The sequence below is a fragment of the Halyomorpha halys genome, unplaced genomic scaffold, assembly GCF_000696795.3.
Source record: "Halyomorpha halys isolate HHAL.00 unplaced genomic scaffold, Hhal_1.1 Scaffold82.1, whole genome shotgun sequence".
Taxonomy (NCBI): domain Eukaryota; kingdom Metazoa; phylum Arthropoda; class Insecta; order Hemiptera; family Pentatomidae; genus Halyomorpha; species Halyomorpha halys.
Window position 1 is genome coordinate 359,916 of NW_027109449.1, and position 19,411 is coordinate 379,326.

The window sequence follows — 19,411 nt, forward strand, 5'->3', positions numbered from 1 at the left end:
TACTTTGCAGTTCATGTACTTGTATTTAATGAACTGATACTGTTTATGGGTTTTTATGGCTTCATTATTGGTATTGAACAGAATCCTGATGGTAGAAAAATGGAATGATGAAGTTTAGTAATCACCAGTTAGTCCTTTGCCTTCTTTTGTGAAGCCTCTTCAACGTAGTATTGTTCTACTAGGATTCATCGACAGTGCCCACTTTATTAAAGAAATTTTATTTCATTTTATGTATTTTTAATCAAATGTCAGGATAATGATAATTCAGGATCTTTGAACTTAATTTTACCGAAACTATCTTTATACGTACGGTGTATAAATTTTAATTAGATATTTTATTCATTATAGTTGACGACTTAAGCCCTGAAAAAAATATAGTATTGCAACAATGTGACCTTCCATGCTGGCGCTTCGGAAGACCCCAGAAGAGAACGAAAGGGATGGTACGCCCCCCTACCAGAGAGTGGAGGTGGCGGGGACCTGGGAACTGTGCAGTACGTGAACAGCCGGGATATGGCCAACAGCTTCTTCCTTGCTGCCTTGCTCCTCGCCGTGCCTGCCTTCGGTGGTGCCATCACCAACTCACAGGAGCTGGCTAGGTATCAGCACATAGCACAGGTAATTCATACGATATTTTATAAATAATAATAAAGAAATTCAATATAATATTTAAATAAAAAATATCGAAATTGAATATAATCGATATTGAGTATCGAACAATATAAAAAAAGCTCATAAAGATACTTTATTTTTTCATTTTAAATTAATTTAATCAAAAATGGGCTAAAATCTACACTATAAGTCATGAGAATAATTAATTCAGTCAATTGTAATGTGAAATTATTTCAGTCAAATGACCTAAAAGAAACAACATTTATCCCATTATGGATAGTAAAAAATAAATCTGAATCGACGTTGGAGTCTTTTTATTATATTTTTTTCTTAATGTATATTATAAACAGTGTTAAACATTATGTACTTTTTGGTTCTACACAGTAGTAAAACTGTAATAAAAATTGTCTTCAGACATGAGAATAATCAAAGATAGAGTAGATAAAATAACTGAATAGAGAATTTTTAGAAATATACTTACTTAACATAGTATAAATATGTTTTTGAAAACTGAATAATTTTTCTAGAAAAAGTTCGTTCACCCCATATATTCGGAATTTTTTATTCCTAAATTAGCATTTTGATTTCTGTAGAAAGGATATTTTTATTTCACGTTCCTACACATTAAATTTTCTCTGTAATTTTATATATTTAAAATAAAATACATCACATGTTTCGAACCCCAAGCTATATATTGAACTCATGAATTCATATATTTAGTTCAATATGGTAACAGTTTAAATCTTAAAAATTGTAATATATGCATGCATTATTATTTTATTAAAATTTTAGGTCTAGTAGTGTAGTTAGTAAAATTGTTAAACTATTAGGGAAAAAAAGTCACAAAGTAATTAGTAAATCATAGGAAGAGCAGGGACATTAGGGGAAATAATTGTGTGATATTTTTTTAAAATATAAAATTTAGTCTCTGAAAACTCTTCAAAAGGAAAATTAAACAAAATTGTAATAGCTTTTTTTTTTTTTTTAACTTCCTTCTAACTAATTAGTCAAATAAGTAAAATCTGTATTAGTCAATTGTGCATTTTATTAGTTAATAAATGTTTGAACTGTCCCTGTAATATTTTTTTTATAAATATAGTATTGACAATTTCAAATTAAGATTTAATATAAATTGGAAATATATACTTTGGTACATGTCTTATGATAAGAAGTATAAGGTTATTTTTCTTTTTTTTTCTCTCTTTTTGAACTGACATTTTATTCAATCCGGAGAAAAAAAAAGAAGAAAGTATTTCTAAAAAAAAATTATCGTTTGCACTTTGAAGGTATTAATTAATAAAGCTTTACTAATATAATTATGTTTCTGATCCATTGGTATCACTACCTAATTAATTATAATTTAATCACGGATGTATCTGCAACAGGTACAATCAGACTGATTGATAATAGGTCATGAATCAATGTAGATAGAACCTTGAACAATTATTATTTATATGATTTTGAAATATTGGTTTAAATTTTATTCTGAAATGGTTAGTTAATGGGTAATTTTTTGATACACTTTCGGAATGTTCCCATATTTTGATTTCCACAAGAATTTAATTTGGCTATTTTATGAATTCCAGTAAGTAAGTTACTTTCTAAAAAAATAATTTTATTTCATTGAACGCCGTGAAATACATAGAAAAGGAGGAAAAGAAAGTAAGTTCATGAGTTCCTGTTTCTTATGCTTTCCGTACATTTTTCACTGCCTGCTTTGCATTCTTGAAGTGCACACTAACCGGACCTGTTTTTAAAAAGTAATGGAAATCACAAATGTTAAAGCTACAATTGTCATTAGAATCTTAAATAATTAAAGGTATCGATAGTGTAGTTGTATTTTTTCTGGCTTAGTAATAATTTTCGAATTGAAGGTTAAAGTCGATCAGCAACAATATCTCACAATTTTCATTATGATTTTATAATTTTTTGGTAACCTTTATTATTATATTCGTATAATACATACATACATATTACAGAGAAATGATACAAGTGTAATACAAATGTATATAAGTGAAATATTGCATACATATACAAACCCTCACGATAGCCGAGTGTTCTAAATCATAGACATCTGGCAACATAATTTATAATTTTTTTTTTCTCTCCCTTCTATCAATTTTATTATTTCAAACAAAATCATATGTATATATAATACATATTGAACATAAATGTCCTTTCTTTGCCTAAAGAACATTTTTAGGTAGATTCTGGGATCCGCTGAGTGTAGTGGCATAATATATATATATATATTTTTTCGTATCCTTCTATGGAAAAATATTGAGTAAACGTACAAACATAAAAATAATATACAAATAATTTATAAACAGACTCTCTAAAAATATATTCTGTTGTTACTGATTTATTCTGTGAGAAGAAGAGTGAGATTCAGTCCCAGACCTGAGATCCTCCAGAAAAATACCTGAAAGGTCACGAATATTGAACTCGTTTCTCAAGGTTTATAAACAGTGACGATGCAGAGAAATTTGCTCGTTATACAGCCAAGAAAGTTAGAGAAAATGCTACAAAAACTACAGTGACAAAACTTCATTACTTTATATTTTAATAATATAATATCTCATGTATCTATGACATTTATTTCATAAATATATAACATTAACAGTTATCAATATACTTATTTCGCTGTACTTAGTGTATTAGTTTCGTTGTAACATGTACGACAGTATTATTGACTTTTATTTTGCAATAAAACGTTCATTATTTAAGTGAAATATACATTGTCAATTCGTAAACAAAAAAATCCTCAATACAACATTGATATCTTATTTCATGTTTTCTACGTCACAATTAACCTCTAGTTTCTTCACAAATTTGTTACTTAATTAATTAATTTGTTAATTAATATTTTTGGTTAGATAGAGGTCCTTAGAAATAGGAGTTGAAGAGAACGCTACAATTCATAAACCCACTTTTAAGGGTTTAGTGTATCCTATAAGATGTGATTTTTATGAGTTTTACAAAAATATTTTTTAATTGATTATAATTCATACATTCTATCTACAAAAGTGAAAGCACTAGACCTGGCTTTTGGTTAAAAATAAAATCTATACTTAACTAAAAATGTAAAACATGGATTAGAGAGGTTGAATATAATTTTAAATGTAAACAAGTCATTATGAATAATAATGTTAATTAAATTAACCAACAATCAAATTTATTAATATTTATGCGCATCAGTAAATTGCACAACTGTTTAATATATGAATGGGACAAGTGATTAAAATGTTCTTCGGTGGCTTTGTTTAATTGGATGATGAAATGTGAAATTGACTTCGAATCCAACATACCATGTCATACCATACCTCATACACAATACTTCATAGTCTTTTGAATGATGGTGGGTTTCAAGATCTTTTATTTCAGTTATGCACATTTTTCTTCATAGACCCGATTAAATATTATTATAGTTATTTTAAAAATAGAAACCTATTTTTTAAAAATTTTAATAACCAATTTTATACTATAAAAATTGGGGTACAAGCTCTAAAAAAAGAAGGCTTTTACAGGTAAATAATGCAAATTACCCAAACAATTTTTGATAATTTTTCTAACTCTCAACTAACTATTTTTAACCTGGAATTTTAGTACTAAGTGAAACATTACATTTAACAATTAAAATCGAAAAATTTAACAAGTTTATTTAGATTGATTAAACAAATATATATATTCCTTCCGAATGTAAATCTTTAAATAAATAAGTATTTAAAATTATTCATAAAAATTAGTCACGAATTATAGAAAAAATTGCCCAGTGTTTACAACTGTGTTCCATGTTAGCTTTTTTTGCTATCTCAATGGAGTAGATGAATACTTATTCATCTTATGGTTTGGAAATAAATTGTATTGCTTAATAAATGTGATTTTTTGTTTAAGGGTAAACTCAACGAAAAGGGCCTTTTCGAAATATATTCAGGCTAAATTTAATTCTGACAATCTTTTAATAGATTGGCAAAGAACAAGAAATGAATAGTTTGTAGTTTTATTTCATATATGATTCCTTTGATCAACGTGGCATTGATTTGCCATTCTTTTTATGTATTTTGTTTGAACATATTTATTAGCTTTTTTTTTTTTTTTTTTTTTTATTTTTTTTAAAATATTTATTAGCTTTTTTTTTTTTTTTTTTTTTAATTTTTATAATGATTTCACTCCTTTGGCTATAAATTAATTCTGGATGGGCCTCTATTTAATTTTTCGAAGCGTGAGATTAGGAGAAGTCCAAACTAATGTTTTAAATATCTTTTGATCTAGTTGAAAAATTATTCCTGATAGTCGTGTACTTTTAGTTTGGCTGTGAGATTGTTAGTATGCTCTTGTGAGTGGCTCACTTGCCGTGTTTTTTTTAAATGTTTGTATTCTTGTTAATAGGCCTAGTGCATAAGACAATAATGGTTTGAGGATGTATTTATAAGAATTCAAACACTGCTTACGTTACATTGTTGTAGTTCTATGTAGATGTAAGATGTGTATAATGAATGGTCTTATACTATTGTTTAGGTTTTTTTTACACTTGTAGTTCCCAGGTCATCCTTCTTTAAAAGATGAATCGAGGGCAATCTATTTTATCAGTTTGATAAATGGTATGTTTATGTAAACTATAGCTCAGGTGTAAACCGGGGCGTGGAATTTATGAGCTGTTACTCTTTATTATTTATTTAACCAGTTGTATAACTTCAGAAATAATTATTTAATCCTTAAGCCGGTTAATTCACTTCATCACGCTTAAGAAGAACTAGGGTGACCCGTAGTTGGAACAATTAATACAACATCAGTAAATAATTATTAAATAAATTCAAATAATTGCATAGTGATTACTACATACTTGCCAATGGTTTCTACTCTTACTGCATTGTTTTACATCGACCCCTTAAATAAACATAAACTGAATTTATTTTCTCTTAAAACAAAAATAATGTGACTATTAAAACAACAGTAACTAAAAATTATAAAAGGAAGATGGTCCGGGTGCGGTCAAAGAAAACTCAAATAGTAATTATACTTTTTTTCTGTTGAGTTAACGTTTCGTCCCACGTTGCAGGATTTCGTCAGGGCTAAAAAAGATATAAACAGTGAAATGATGTAAACATAAATGAACAAAGTAAATGAAAAATTAAAAAGATGTGCAATTAAACGTTAAAATTAAATAATAATAATAATAATACAAGATCATAGACAATCAATAAAAAGGAAAATAGTAACAGATACAAAAAATAAATATCATAAATATCATAATACAGTACAAAATAAGAGATGGAAAAAAGGGTATAAGAATAAAGGAAGATAATGAACAAGACAGAAAACGTACCTTTTATACTCGGAGTAAGAGTGAAAGTGAACTGTTGACAGGTTTAATAACTATTTGAGTTTTTCTTTGACTGAGATCAATCAGCTATCTTCCATTAAAAAATTTAATTTGTTATTTAAAAGAAACCTGATTTTACAGCCTAAAACCGAAATAACAGAACAACTTTTTTTTTTTATATAGCTTAAGTTCTGCATTGAGTACTTTTGTATTTTCTTATAACCTATCTGGTCATAACTGACTACTAGGGGAGGAAGGAGGGTTATCTACAGGTTACCACCCAATTCTAACCATGGTGGGAGTTTCGAGGGGAAGGATTGCCTTCTTTGTGTGTTATGATCTCCTCTTGTGTGATTGTGATATGTCGTTCATCGACCAACCCACTGTTAGATTATAAAGTCTGATAAAAAGACTGAAAAGACTTTTAAAAAAAAGTCGGCTTCCAGGGAGGGTGGAAGTAGAGGTCAAGCTTTTATGTCGTGGAATTCCCATAAAAATTAAAGTTAACCCCCTCACCCATGCCGGATCCGAACCACTGCAGAGCCAAAGATGCAGTACAAGACCCAACCTCCTCAGATACAGACGGCCGTTCACCATCCATAGAAGACGTACATAGCCCCAGATTGGGAATGCAAAGATTCATTCCAGATGGAAATCGAACCCATAATGTTCTGAACTCACTGCACTCTCTCATCCTAACGTTCTTAGCTACTAATTCTTTGCTCAACCAATGTTTTGTTATTACAACATGTTCTAATAAATTGTGTATACTAACAATAAATTAATATGATTTTTCGTAATAACTAGAGGCACACATATTTGGTACCACAGGGTAAATTATGAATGAAGGAACTACTAAAAAAATACAAATTAAAAGTAAATCATTTTCATACACATCTGACATTTTTTTCAAGAGACCAAAACATGTTGAGATTTCTATCTGATCACATTAGTAGTTAATCTTCACTATTTTTTTTTTGACATTAGTAATATCTATATATCTTTCTTTTCATACCTTCATAGCCTAATTTGTAGTCTCCCATCATTTGTTCTTCTCTTTTCGTAGATCCAAAAGAATATGGTTGATGAGTGACTAGGATCATTAATTACCTCAACAAAATTACAGGTTTATTTGATTTTCTGTGTTAGGGTATAATCATGAATTATAGTATAAAAATGTCAAGCTCAGTAGTTCAGAACGGAAATCAGTAATGTCTCTCAGACCCATGCTCTGATTTTTGGGTTAAAGATGGCTTCACCAGTTTCCAGGAACCATCTTCAATCTTTTCATTAAAAAAAAAAATGGATATTTAGATGTCTTACATTAAAATATTCTTCATATTATTTCTTTGTTTTTATTAGAGTTATTTCCCTTTTAAAATATCTCGTCTGTCCTTAGCACATTTTTTCATAAATGAATTTTTAAATTTTATTTATTAAGTTTTAATTTAATTATTAATTAAGTTTATTTTGAAAAAAATATAACATTTTATTAAAAATATTGAACAATAATTTTTTTTTATTATTACTCAAATCATATTTATAAATTCAAAAAAGTACAACAATGCTTTCATATTGCAACTAAAACCCTATTTTCATCTAATTTTCTTTTCATGATGTATACTAGGAATGAATTGTACGTATACGTATTAGCTATTGTATGTTCTATTTTTTTTCTAGTTTAGATCAAGTTGATCCTTACGGTAAATAATGTTATCATTCCGCCATTCAGGCTGTTGCCAATTGATAAATGTCTCGGAAATACGATATCGACGAAACTTTCTTCAACAGGAAATAATAGTTTTCCTCGTCGGGATGTGTCAAGCGGAATTTCGATATGCTTATGGGATTCTTTTGTAGAAAGTTCCTCATCTCTCCTAATTGCAATCTTACTCTTTGTCCCTTCCGGTACTCAGGAAGCCGTAAATCCTGAGTGAAAAGGATGATGGGAAATCTTAATAACAATTTTGAAGTTTGATTTAAAAATGTGTATAAACTTTTTATATACCTGATGAACAAGCTTTGCGTTCATTATACATATATATTTACGTTTTCAATTATAATTTTTTTCTGTAGGATTCATTTTAATTGATCAACTTTTAATCAAAAAACGTCAAGGAAGAAAACAATTAAATTGCAAATTTCATTATATTTTTAATAAAATACGGTACTAATGATAACAAAAACACCCAAATAGTCTCAATCTTCTCTATTAAAACATTGCAAATATATGCATATGTTACATGTTATATTTTTTGTTATTATTAATAAAACTGCCAGTCTCAAACATGATAAAAAATATTTATAAAATAATACTATTACTAAAAACCTATCACAGTCAAAAATTTTTATTTATTTAATGATATTTGCAACTGAATTTAGGTGTGTAGATAAACAATCCATTGATAACACTCTAATAATATATCTACACTAGGTCTCGAGGCCATCTTCTTTTCAAGCGCCTCTGAGGATCTTCAGGAATGGAAGAAGAAGCAATTTTTGAAACTAGTGGTTTTGGATGTTAATGAAGTTTATTTATTATAGATGGACTAATGTCTGGTTTGGGTCAATCCACTGACTGGGCTCACTACTTATTGTGAAACTCTCAAGTTATAATAACTTTGGTCTATTCAGAAGCTATAGTACTCAGTTATTGTTTTAGGACTATTAGAGGTTCTGTTAAGTAGCAGATTTTTTGAATACTATAAAAAAACAAAAAAAAAACTCATTCATCTCCTAATAACATTACACGAATTGTCACTCGTTCTTCTTCCAAACATAAACTTATACTGATTATCAGTCCAGTTTAACTATTTTAGTATTATAGATACTGTAAATATAGAAATACCGAAGAAAAAAACTACCTCAGTAAAAAAAAAAAAAAAAAAAAAGAAAAAAAAATGAGAAATTCATAATTGGGATTACTTATATGTTTTATAATAGTTTTTAATATTTTAACTAATAGGTGAAAATAAAAATGACCAATTGAGAAACGTTACAGAAGTGTAAAGTATATGTTTATAATATAATTTAGGGACAAGTGTTTATTACTATACAAATGTGTTAAAAATGTAGGATTTATGTGGTTAATAATATTTTTCCCTTAATCTTTTATAATCGTATATACATTCTCTTTCCTGGCTCTAAAAGGCGATGGATTTTGACGAATGAGGTATCAAATGAAATAGGATTTCATGGAAAACTGAAAATTCTCAATTTAAATCCTTAAATTCTTACTGGAATATTAATAAATTTCGTTACAAAATATGAAGGTTTGAAAACTCTGGATGAGGTAAGTCGGCGGATCGGGACAATTCAATTTGGATTCTATAGATTTAAATGAGGACATAAATACCCAAATACGTTTACATAGGACGCAGAATCCTGTGTTTTAAAGCTAAAAAATGAACTAGGATAGGTGCGAGTCAAATCTAATGTTAGCATCTGCGGCACCATGTTTAACATGGAATACTCACCAGATGTTTCGTTTTTTCCCATACCTTTGAGTTTTCTTACGTTGTAGCTTAGCCATCACTCATGGAATGAAATTTTATTAACTTCATTAAACAACTTACTACTGTATCATCACCAATAAATGTTGTGAAAATTAACATTTACAAATTTCTTCTATACTTTTACTCAACGAGGTAAAATTGTACCTAAATAAATTGATGGCTCAAATTATGCAACTAGATATCGTGAATGTTTTGGAACTTTGGAAGTTGAGCTTAAGATCCTGAAAATAATTGGGTTTATTCTGAACGTCTGTGCTTGTATAACAATATTTTTAGCTAAAGACTTAACTGATTTATTGCTCAATATAGTTTGTATTGCTCAAGTTACACTGTGATATTCTAAAAATGTTTAGAACGATTTGAGCTCAAAATTTCTACACTAAATATGTTTATTCAGTCCCTTTATGAATATGTTACGTATTTTTGAGCAAACAGCTAAATCAATATCTAATATCCAAGGCTTAAATTATTCAGACCCAAGGGTTCCACTAGTAATTTGTAACCCGCCTAAAACATGCGTCCATGTACGGTCCAGCTCAGAGGTCTCATTGAGTACGATTTAGGATTAATATACGCTTACGAATTGTAGAACTGAAGTGATGTATACCTGCAGGCAACATAATTTCTCATTACGCAAATTGATACTCAAAGATACATATCATAAAGCTGGTGCAGCTTTACCAATTTTGTGATGTTTGAATAACCTTTTATGATAATATAATATTGTTAATACGAATGAGTATTGTATCGCTTATGTTTCGAATGAATTGAAGAGAAGGTAACATATATGAGGTATAAGTAGTTTAATATATATAATAAATTTAATACCACTGATAGTAGTTTTTTTAATTATATGCATATAAACGACAATAATTCATAATAAAAATAGATATAATTGACAAATATGAGGATATATGTACATGAGTATAAGGTGAATTCCGAAACGTAAAAAATATTGAATAGTAATTTGTTCAAATCGGAACTTTTTTCACCTCAGCATATTAACAAATTATTATTAAAAAAAAAACTTCCTAGAAAAGAAAATCTTTTAATTTAAATTTCACCGTTTACCTTCACGAGAACACAAATAAGACCGCTATTTGGTAATTCTTATCTTTCTATAATATATTGTACTTCATATTCGGTAGTGACATATGTATTTGAAATTCAGCTTTATCTAATATCCTTCGGTGATATTTTATTATTTCGACAGTAAAGTATAATAAAGGAAAACAAATAAATCATTTTGATCTTGTACGACTATTCGATGAAAAAAAGAAGTTTTTTAAACGTCACTCACGAGCTAAAAACTGATTATAGATGTTCATATCTTTTCTCATCACAAATTTCCTTTCTTCTTGTTAAATTTCGTTGTTTGTTTCATTTCTTTCTATTGTTCCTTAGACATATTTCAAGGCCTTTTTATACCATAATTTGTATTTAAATTACCTTGCAAATTTATGATACCAGTGACGAGGCTCATTACTGATTGAAAAACTTGTTACAATAATAACTTTGTTCTAATACTCAGATGCTATCGTTTTAGGCATAAAAGACGTCTAACTCTATCAAGTAGCTAAAAGTATTATACTAAATTATACTTATATATGCATAAAGAATTAAAAAAAAAAATGGTCAAATAAAACTTTTTACCCTATACATATAATACGCACCTTTTTGAATTCTAAGAACATTTGTTTATTTTTATTTTATTTTTTTTTTCAGAGTGAAATATGCTTGCTCTGTTTTCTAATTATCCGTTTCTGAAATGATGATGGTACGTTTAAGAGCAATTCTGATTATCTTTTATCCTCACCATATATTCAGACATAAACATTGATTTGGTAGGAGATAATATTGTGCAATAAATTTAAAACTTGATTTGTCTAAACTAACAAGGGTAATAGTTATTTTTATTTTATGGTAGAACTGCCATACTCAAATAAGTATTCCCGACTAAAAAACAATCAAAGAAACCCTCACCTTTAAAAGAAATTGAACAGTAGATGGAATGAAACAAAGGATACAATATCAAATTATATTCCGAAAATATCACATCTTTGGCCAGCCAGTGAATCGTATCTGCAAAGCTTGTTATCTTGTCCTTTGTTGAATTTTATCGATATTTTCTATTCTCTCCCCAATGCCAAAAATACCTTACTGGATATCTGAACATGTGAGGTAACTAATTGAGAATACAAAAAAATCATATAAATCATATCAGAATGAGAAAGTTGCTGTTGGGGATTGACGCTGGTTATATCTACATTCACAATTCAAAAGGAACTATTTCAGAAATTTTTCGAAACGTTCTTGCTTTGGACACCCTTTGGTACACAAGGACATAAATCTCACCGTCTGGCTGAATTCTTTCATTGTGCCATCTTTATACCATTTACCGTTCCGCGTCACATGGTGCTCCCTAATTATAAATTAAAACGAAACTGAACTGAGATGTACTATTAAAAAAAAATTTTATGCCACTACAACCCATAAAGGGTTAAGGATACAATACTTTGTGAGGAAGTACTGTTACTAGACCAACGGTTGTGCAAGGAGGTGATATGGTCAGAATCACGCTCCACCGCCAGAGTTTTACCTAATTAAGAGTACCAATTTATGAGGCTGGGTGGACCCCGGTTACAATGTAACAGAAAACAAATTTCTGCCCAGCTGGATTCGAACTCGGGCCCTTGGAGTTAGTAGCATCGTGCCTTACCACCTTGCCACCACGCTCCCTGAAAAGTACAATACTTAATGAAATTGATTTGAAAGAACTAATTCATGATTTTGCTGATAAAAAATGAAGGAAAGTACCTCACATAAATGTTTAGCTTTTTTTTATTTTAATGATTTTTTATTTATCAAATATTATATAACATACAAATTTTTAGTACTATGTCCTTTATTTTTACTATGCCTACCCAAAGTTGCTCAGAAAATAAAGTATCTAGCCTGAAAATCTTTAGCCATAAATTCTTTAGGAATGAGTGAAGCGTATTCATTCTTTAAGGTAATAAGTCATCATCATATCACTAATGAAGTTATAATTATTAAAATATATGTTAGCTTTTTAATTCAATAATTTTAATTTAAACTACTTACTTTAGCGATTGGAACTAACTATAACTTTATGTAAAAATAGTTTCAAGTTGATTATACATAAATGATTGTCTGATGTATGTGAATCTGAAGGAGATAAAAACTATATTTGTTTTCCTAAATCCGTATACATAACCTCAAAAACACTAACATAATTTTTTTTATTACAGGAAACAGTGCATGACAAAATTATGATAGAAAACTTAGTATCCACATATTGAGAATAACATAATTAGTAAGATACATAAAAATTTATTTTGAGGAGTTACACTTTGATATTCTCATATTTTTATAGTCCTTCAAATCATAAATATTTTTTCGCATCAGACAGCAGCTAAAATTTCGATTGAACGAATTAACTATATCTGAATTTACAAACTTAAAAAAAAAAAAATGTTTTTGATTGGGAATCAGTTCTCAGCGTTTCGGTTGTTGTGATAGAAAACTTTCTATAAAGGGAACATGACATGCAGAGACAAGCGCCCCAAAGAGGAATTGTTTAACTGCCAAGAGTTGGTCGCTAACCCTTCACGTTCCACCGTCCTCTGGATAATTTTGTTTTGTGTAGAACAGACTTTCACAAACGATTTACACAACATAGTGATATTGATTAAGCTTAATGCTCAAAGTAAGAGCAAGTAAGGGCAATGGATTGGTGATAAGAGTTACTACCAACAGTGTTGGTTTTCAGTTTCTAATAGAAATAAACATTTTCAGAAGGGTTTAGCAAGCTCATACTCTCTCAGATTAAGTCGAATCCTATATCTTTAGTCCTTTTGGTCAGGTTTCAAAATGTTTGTCCAAAGTAGCCACTGTTCGTTTGTCCATTATGTCCATTGGTTGGTACATTTATTTTAAACACAATTGTATCAATAAGACAGATTTACTTAACAAAAAATTTACACTCGTAGGTAACGTTGGGTTAATTTTTCTGTACCAAGAAGTGGCATTAATAAGTAAAAATTAATCCCTTTGAAGGCTTAAAAGTTGTCCGATATCATTAACGATACTGAAGATATGCAATCATGGCTATTAGTATACAATCAAATTGAGGGACGTAGAACCGCTGATTCAAGGAGGTTTCTCTGGAAACTCATCAGTTTTTTAAGTAATTTGAAGTAAGTAATTAAAAAAAAGAATATTAAAAGAAACAATATCAGTGAAGACATTTCGTAAATGGATTTTGCAGCCGAAGAAATATTGTGAGTGGCCATACCGAGATATTTCTCTTCTGCAATTTAACTATGCATATTTTGCACAATAGAAAGAGAAAGTGTGCTTATACAATTCTATTATAACTTAACCTCTCATCTTGAAATGTTGCAACTAGTGTTCCAATAGATGTTTCCAATTCGATAAAGCAAAGTCGGAATTACATAAAATTAGTGTTCCGTTTCATTTCATTTTCGGCAAACCAAAATTTGGTATACATTTTTTTTTTAATGTCTTTATTGAAAATTACAACTGTGTATTATATAATACATTCAGTAAATTAAATATTAGTTAAAATGGAGTGTTACAGGCGTGTAGAGAAACTACCCATTGGCAGTACTCTAATGACATTGTACATTAGCAGGTTTCGTGACCATCTTCTTTTCAGGCGCCTCGGAGTATTGTCAGGAATGGAAGAGGATACTAGGTTAGCTGGTTCGGGCTAGATCGGTTATATAAGGAAAATTAAGATCTTTATGTAAGATTTTATTTGCCACAAAGTAAGGAGCATTGAGGATATTGGATTGTGAGGATTGGATACGAGAGGAATTCGAAGGTTTAGTGGTGCTCAACTTCGTATATCCAGATTGGTCTTAATTATAGTCATATAAATAAGTCTTTTGTAATTAGTTGGAAGTTAGACCGTTTGTCTAGTAAGTGCTGTAATAGTTGAAATCGACGAGCAGTTTCCTGTTTTTTCAGTCTTGTGTGAGGATTCCAGGTTAGCCGTTTGTCCAGATGTAGTCCATGGTAACGGATCTGTTCGAAAGGGGTAAGAGTAACATTATTAAAATTATAAATTTTTTAATAATAAAAAGTCAATTACCTAGGGATTGTAGGAAATTGACTTGAAGATAATTACTTTTTATTATTCCACCATTTCATTAAACATTGATCGGTAAAGTAATTATTTTTTTAATATTTTAGTCCTGGAATGGTTATTTAGTTTTTTATTTGTTTTTTTGTCTTCAACCAAACAATTTTTTAAATAGCTTTGTACTTAAAATATCTAAAACCACTCAGTAGAGACCTGAAAATATATCTATTGTATATAACTAATAACGTTCGATCTGTAATTAACAGTCGTATCTGATCTGTCAATGAAAAGTGTAGGATTATATAAATGTTTTATTTTTTTTTAGTTTGATATGTTTTGAGTTGTTTTTCCGCGGTGAATTTTCCTCGGGAAATTACTCATTACCAAGAAGCTTGTGAACATTTCGTAATGATAGCCAGATCAAGAAAGCAGTTTGCCTGACATGGCGAACGGATTGGAACGTGATCTTGCAATCCCGACAGTCAGAGCAATGAAAAAAGTGATTTGCCTGATCCGGTGGCGTATAATTGTTTACGAATGCCTCGTTCTATGCCGCTCAACCGTGTTGCTACAGTTGGTTAATTTTCTCACGTATCTATTAGTACTACTTTGTGCTATTTGATATATTTTAAATTAAAAATTTAATATTTATAATAATATAAAACCAATTTTAAAAGGAATCAGTATTTACATAAAATTGCAATAAAAACTACATACTAAGAAAGAAGTCTTAGGAAATATCCATTATGAGGATTTTTCTTAAATTGGTCATTTCAGAATTTTATTGTGTACAATCGAACCATTCCGTTTTATATATATCGAAGAAGATATACCATACAACCCTATACTTCGTAGTATATGCATACTGGTTATTTGGTAAACATTGAATTGATAGTTCAGTAGAAATAGAAAGAATTAAAGGAATTATTTTTTTATCCCCTCCCTTTTCTGGCATACGGGGTGCGGGAGCAGTTGTTATAAAAAGCAAGCAGTAATAAAGCAGTGGGAGCAGGGTTTTGCGCATTCTACTGCTCCCAAAGATCAACAATTTTTTTTTTTTTTTTTTATAAATTAATTATTTTTTAATAAATTTTTTCCCCAACACTAGGTTGAGCGCCTTACTGATCCACTTCGTACAAGAGCTCAAGAGGAGAAAAAAGGCAGTTATCTCACCCCAATTTTTGATTACTTTAATGAAAACTGTATATAATTAATAATCAAAACTGATGAGTCTGTCAAGTATCGGTAGGGGGAATAAAAAATGGCGGCTGTTTCAAAACGATAAAAAAAACTAATTTTTCATTCGGAGCTCCATATCTTAAAAAGTAGGAACAGCACAAGAAAACCTAAGAGAACGTCATTTAAAGAAGAGTAAATTTGCTAAAATATGAGCTCAAATAGAGTTATTTGCGCTAAATAGTTTTCGATATATAGCTTTTTAAAATCAACATTTTATAAAAATGTTGTATGGGATGTATTAAAAGATCAGTAGTTGGTGAACTTATTTTGAAAAAATCATATCTCAAAAACTATTTGACGTACAGATGTCTATTAGCACTCCAATTAAAGCTAGTTTAATGAGCTGTAAAGTAGTTCATGATGTTTATCTTCGTAGGAGTAATAGTTTACATGAAATTTGCTGAAACAAATTGATTTATAGTCGTTCGGACAAAGTTTTATTTGCCAAAATTATATTCATATGTGAATATCAAAAAAACTATTACCCCTACGAGGATAAGTGTCATAAAGTACTTTATAGTAAGTTAAATTTCCTTTATTTTGAGTGTTAGCAGACATATTTGCGTCTTATGGATCTAGAGATATATTTTTTCAAAAATCCAATATTTTATATGAACAACTAGAAATTAACGTTTTGTAAGTTTATTTTGTCAAATATCGTAAAAACTACTACTCCTACAAAGATAAATATAAGTAAATATTTTGTAGTAAATTTAACCAGCTTTAATTTGAGCGCTGGCATACATCAGTACGTTCAATGGTTTCTGAAATAAAGTTTTTCATCAATCAAATTTATTGTCCCAACAACTAAAAATCGATTTATTTTAGTAAATATCATGAAAACTATTTTCCTACGAAGGTAAAGGTCATACAATTTTTTATAGTCCATCAAACAGGCTTTAATTTAAGTGCTAAAAGACATCAGTACGTCACATAGTTCCTGAGATATAGATTTCTCAATATAAATTAACCAACTACTAATCTTCAGTGGATTTTTACGAAATTTTGCTTTCTAAAAAGCTATACCTCGAGAACTATTGGCCGTAAATAGCTCTTTTAGGGCTAATATTTCAGCAAATTTACTCTTCTTTAAATAACGTTCTCTTAGATTTTCTACTGTTGTTAGTTTTTAAGATATAGAGCTCCGAATGAAAAATCAATGTTTTTTTTTAAAGGTTTTGAAACAACCGCCATTTAATCCCCCTACCTATACTTGGCAGACTCATGAATTTTGACTAGTAATTATACCTAGTTTTCATTAATGTAATCAAAAATTGGGGTGAGAAAACTGCCTTTTTTCTTTCCGGCTCTTGTACTAATCCGTTTGGTAGGTCCCCCTAGTGCGTAGTTAACATGCTTTTATTAAAGGAACCAAGGAATTTTATCAAAATTCACCCATGAGCTTTTTTTAGTGCTAATGAACAATATATTTTAAAATCTTTATTACACCTGAGAGACCCAATTCAGTTTACAATCCTTTAAAAAGTTCAGCTTAAGCTAACTATAATGAATTCCTCAACGTGCACTTTAGGGTAAAGGAAAGTAACTAAGTCAGGGATATTTTTAAAATTATAAAATATTATAATGCTTGAGGTTTTAAAGAGGGAAGATGGTAATGAGGGCATAGAAAGGAAGGTAGTCTCACTTTCCACGCTAAGTAAAAGTCAAATAGGATCTCGAGTGTGGGAAGCTGCTTCTTCGGGATTCTCTTATCTTAGTGGGGTTTATCCGGCGGCATTTCGTGGCTCTTATTGTGTCTTCTGCAGGTTCTGAGGTGTCGAGATCACGCGTATCAACATGGTACTCTCAACAGTTTGGTTGTTTATTTTCATGAGGTTTCACAACTTTCATGTTAGAGAAATCAAACATAAATAAATGTATGAAGAGAAGTGATCAGGGATGCATTCATTAATGATAAATCAAATCTATTTGTTTGAACCTGTAAACATTTTTTGATCATTTATTTCGTATAATTTATACTTCTACAATATTATATTCTTCTATTAGTATCTATTTAATCGATTGTTATGTAAATTTCCAGGTTGTTTTTATTATTTTATATTTTTCTCAGAATTAGGGTTGTTATCTCGTTTAGTTTTTAGTTCTGACGAAGGCCTGGAATTTAGTTATAAACATAGGCACAAAAAAATATGTTTTACTTATTTGCATATCATTACTTACACACCTCTGACCATCTTTTCCTCATATCGATTCTAAGGTCAACTCTTAACACCTCATTATAAATAAATGTGTATTTTATAAAGGTTATTGAAACTGAATTCATTAGAATTCCTGAAAGATGGCCAATAGGAAGCTATAGTTTGATAGATAAACCGATAAATCGAAAATATCCATAGATCCCTATTATTTTTATGTCAGAATACTGGTTAAATTTTTTTCATCGGTCGATCCAACCTTTACTCATTATGAATTCGCGTCAGTTTTCAACTTTTTGGTGAATGGCCAGTGTTTTTTCTTGTGAAAATGGGCCACTGATGGGTATACGAGAAACGACGTTTTTGGAGAAACCACAACCAAATGTTTCGTCAACGATATTAGGGAATTTTTTTTTTATGCAGCGAGTTGAAAGGTTGTTGTTGTTGTTTGTTGCTTAAAGGCGTAAAACCCTCTGGTCATCAACGCCTATGGGATGATAAAAGTAAAAAAAAATAAATAAAAAATAGAAAAATAAAAAAAAATTGAAAAATAATTTTAAAAAAAATAAAAAAAATAAATAAAAAACATAAAAATCGAAGAGGAGTTATAATTTATAAAGAAGGCGATGTGCTTTTAAAAATTCAAATACTCGTGTAATTTTAGCTTCCTCATCTGCGAGAGTTTCGGATAAATTTGGGGTCAGTCCTATCCTGTTTATTGTTGGCAAATAGTGAGTACACTATTGAGTTGATAATACACTAATTGAGCGAGTTGAAAGGTTTTTTTTTTTTTTTTTTTCCACGCCCGATTCTCGATAGATGAATGCCACAAGCACACCACTATAAACTCTTTTTAGGAGCTTGTATGTACTTCTCTTAACACAACGCGTTAACGCTTGTTAAATTAACATGAGCTTATTAAATTAATATAAGCTTATTGACATTATCATGATGATTGACAATAAAAGCCCGGTAGTACATGAAAATTAACAAAAGAGGGAACACTAGAATACCATTTGTGTGTTTCAAGTACCTACAAGGTTTAATAAATTATGATAACATAAACTTAGTAAATACTAGGATGGGTTCAGTCGTCTTTTATATATATATATATATATAAGGCGGTTTATCCGAAAGACGGTTAATGCGAGGCCTGTTATTATCCTTAGCATTTAGCAATGAGAATTATTACCAACTGTAATGGTTGTTATATCTCAATACGTGGTTAAAAATTAAGTTACGTTCACACAACCACAATTTTTATATAAGCTTATGCCCTTAGTGAACATCTAGGATATTAAAATACATCAATCAAGATTTCTTCAGGGGCTAATAAGAATTGTGAATATCAAAAAAACTATTACCCCTACGAGGATAAGTGTCATAAAGTACTTTATAGTAAGTTAAATTTCCTTTATTTTGAGTGTTAGCAGAC

General features: G+C 29.7%; 1 protein-coding gene across 1 annotated transcript in view; it reads left to right on the top strand.

Moving 5' to 3' along the window:
* The first annotated feature begins 478 nt into the window (after window positions 1-478).
* Window positions 479-19,411, top strand: part of LOC106692973 (uncharacterized) — a 163,663-nt gene continuing 144,730 nt past the window's right edge. The window contains exon 1 of the mRNA XM_024358592.2: window positions 479-618. Within this exon, the coding sequence (XP_024214360.1) occupies window positions 514-618 (105 nt within the window). The 5' untranslated portion in view covers window positions 479-513. The remainder of the gene's footprint in view (window positions 619-19,411) is intronic.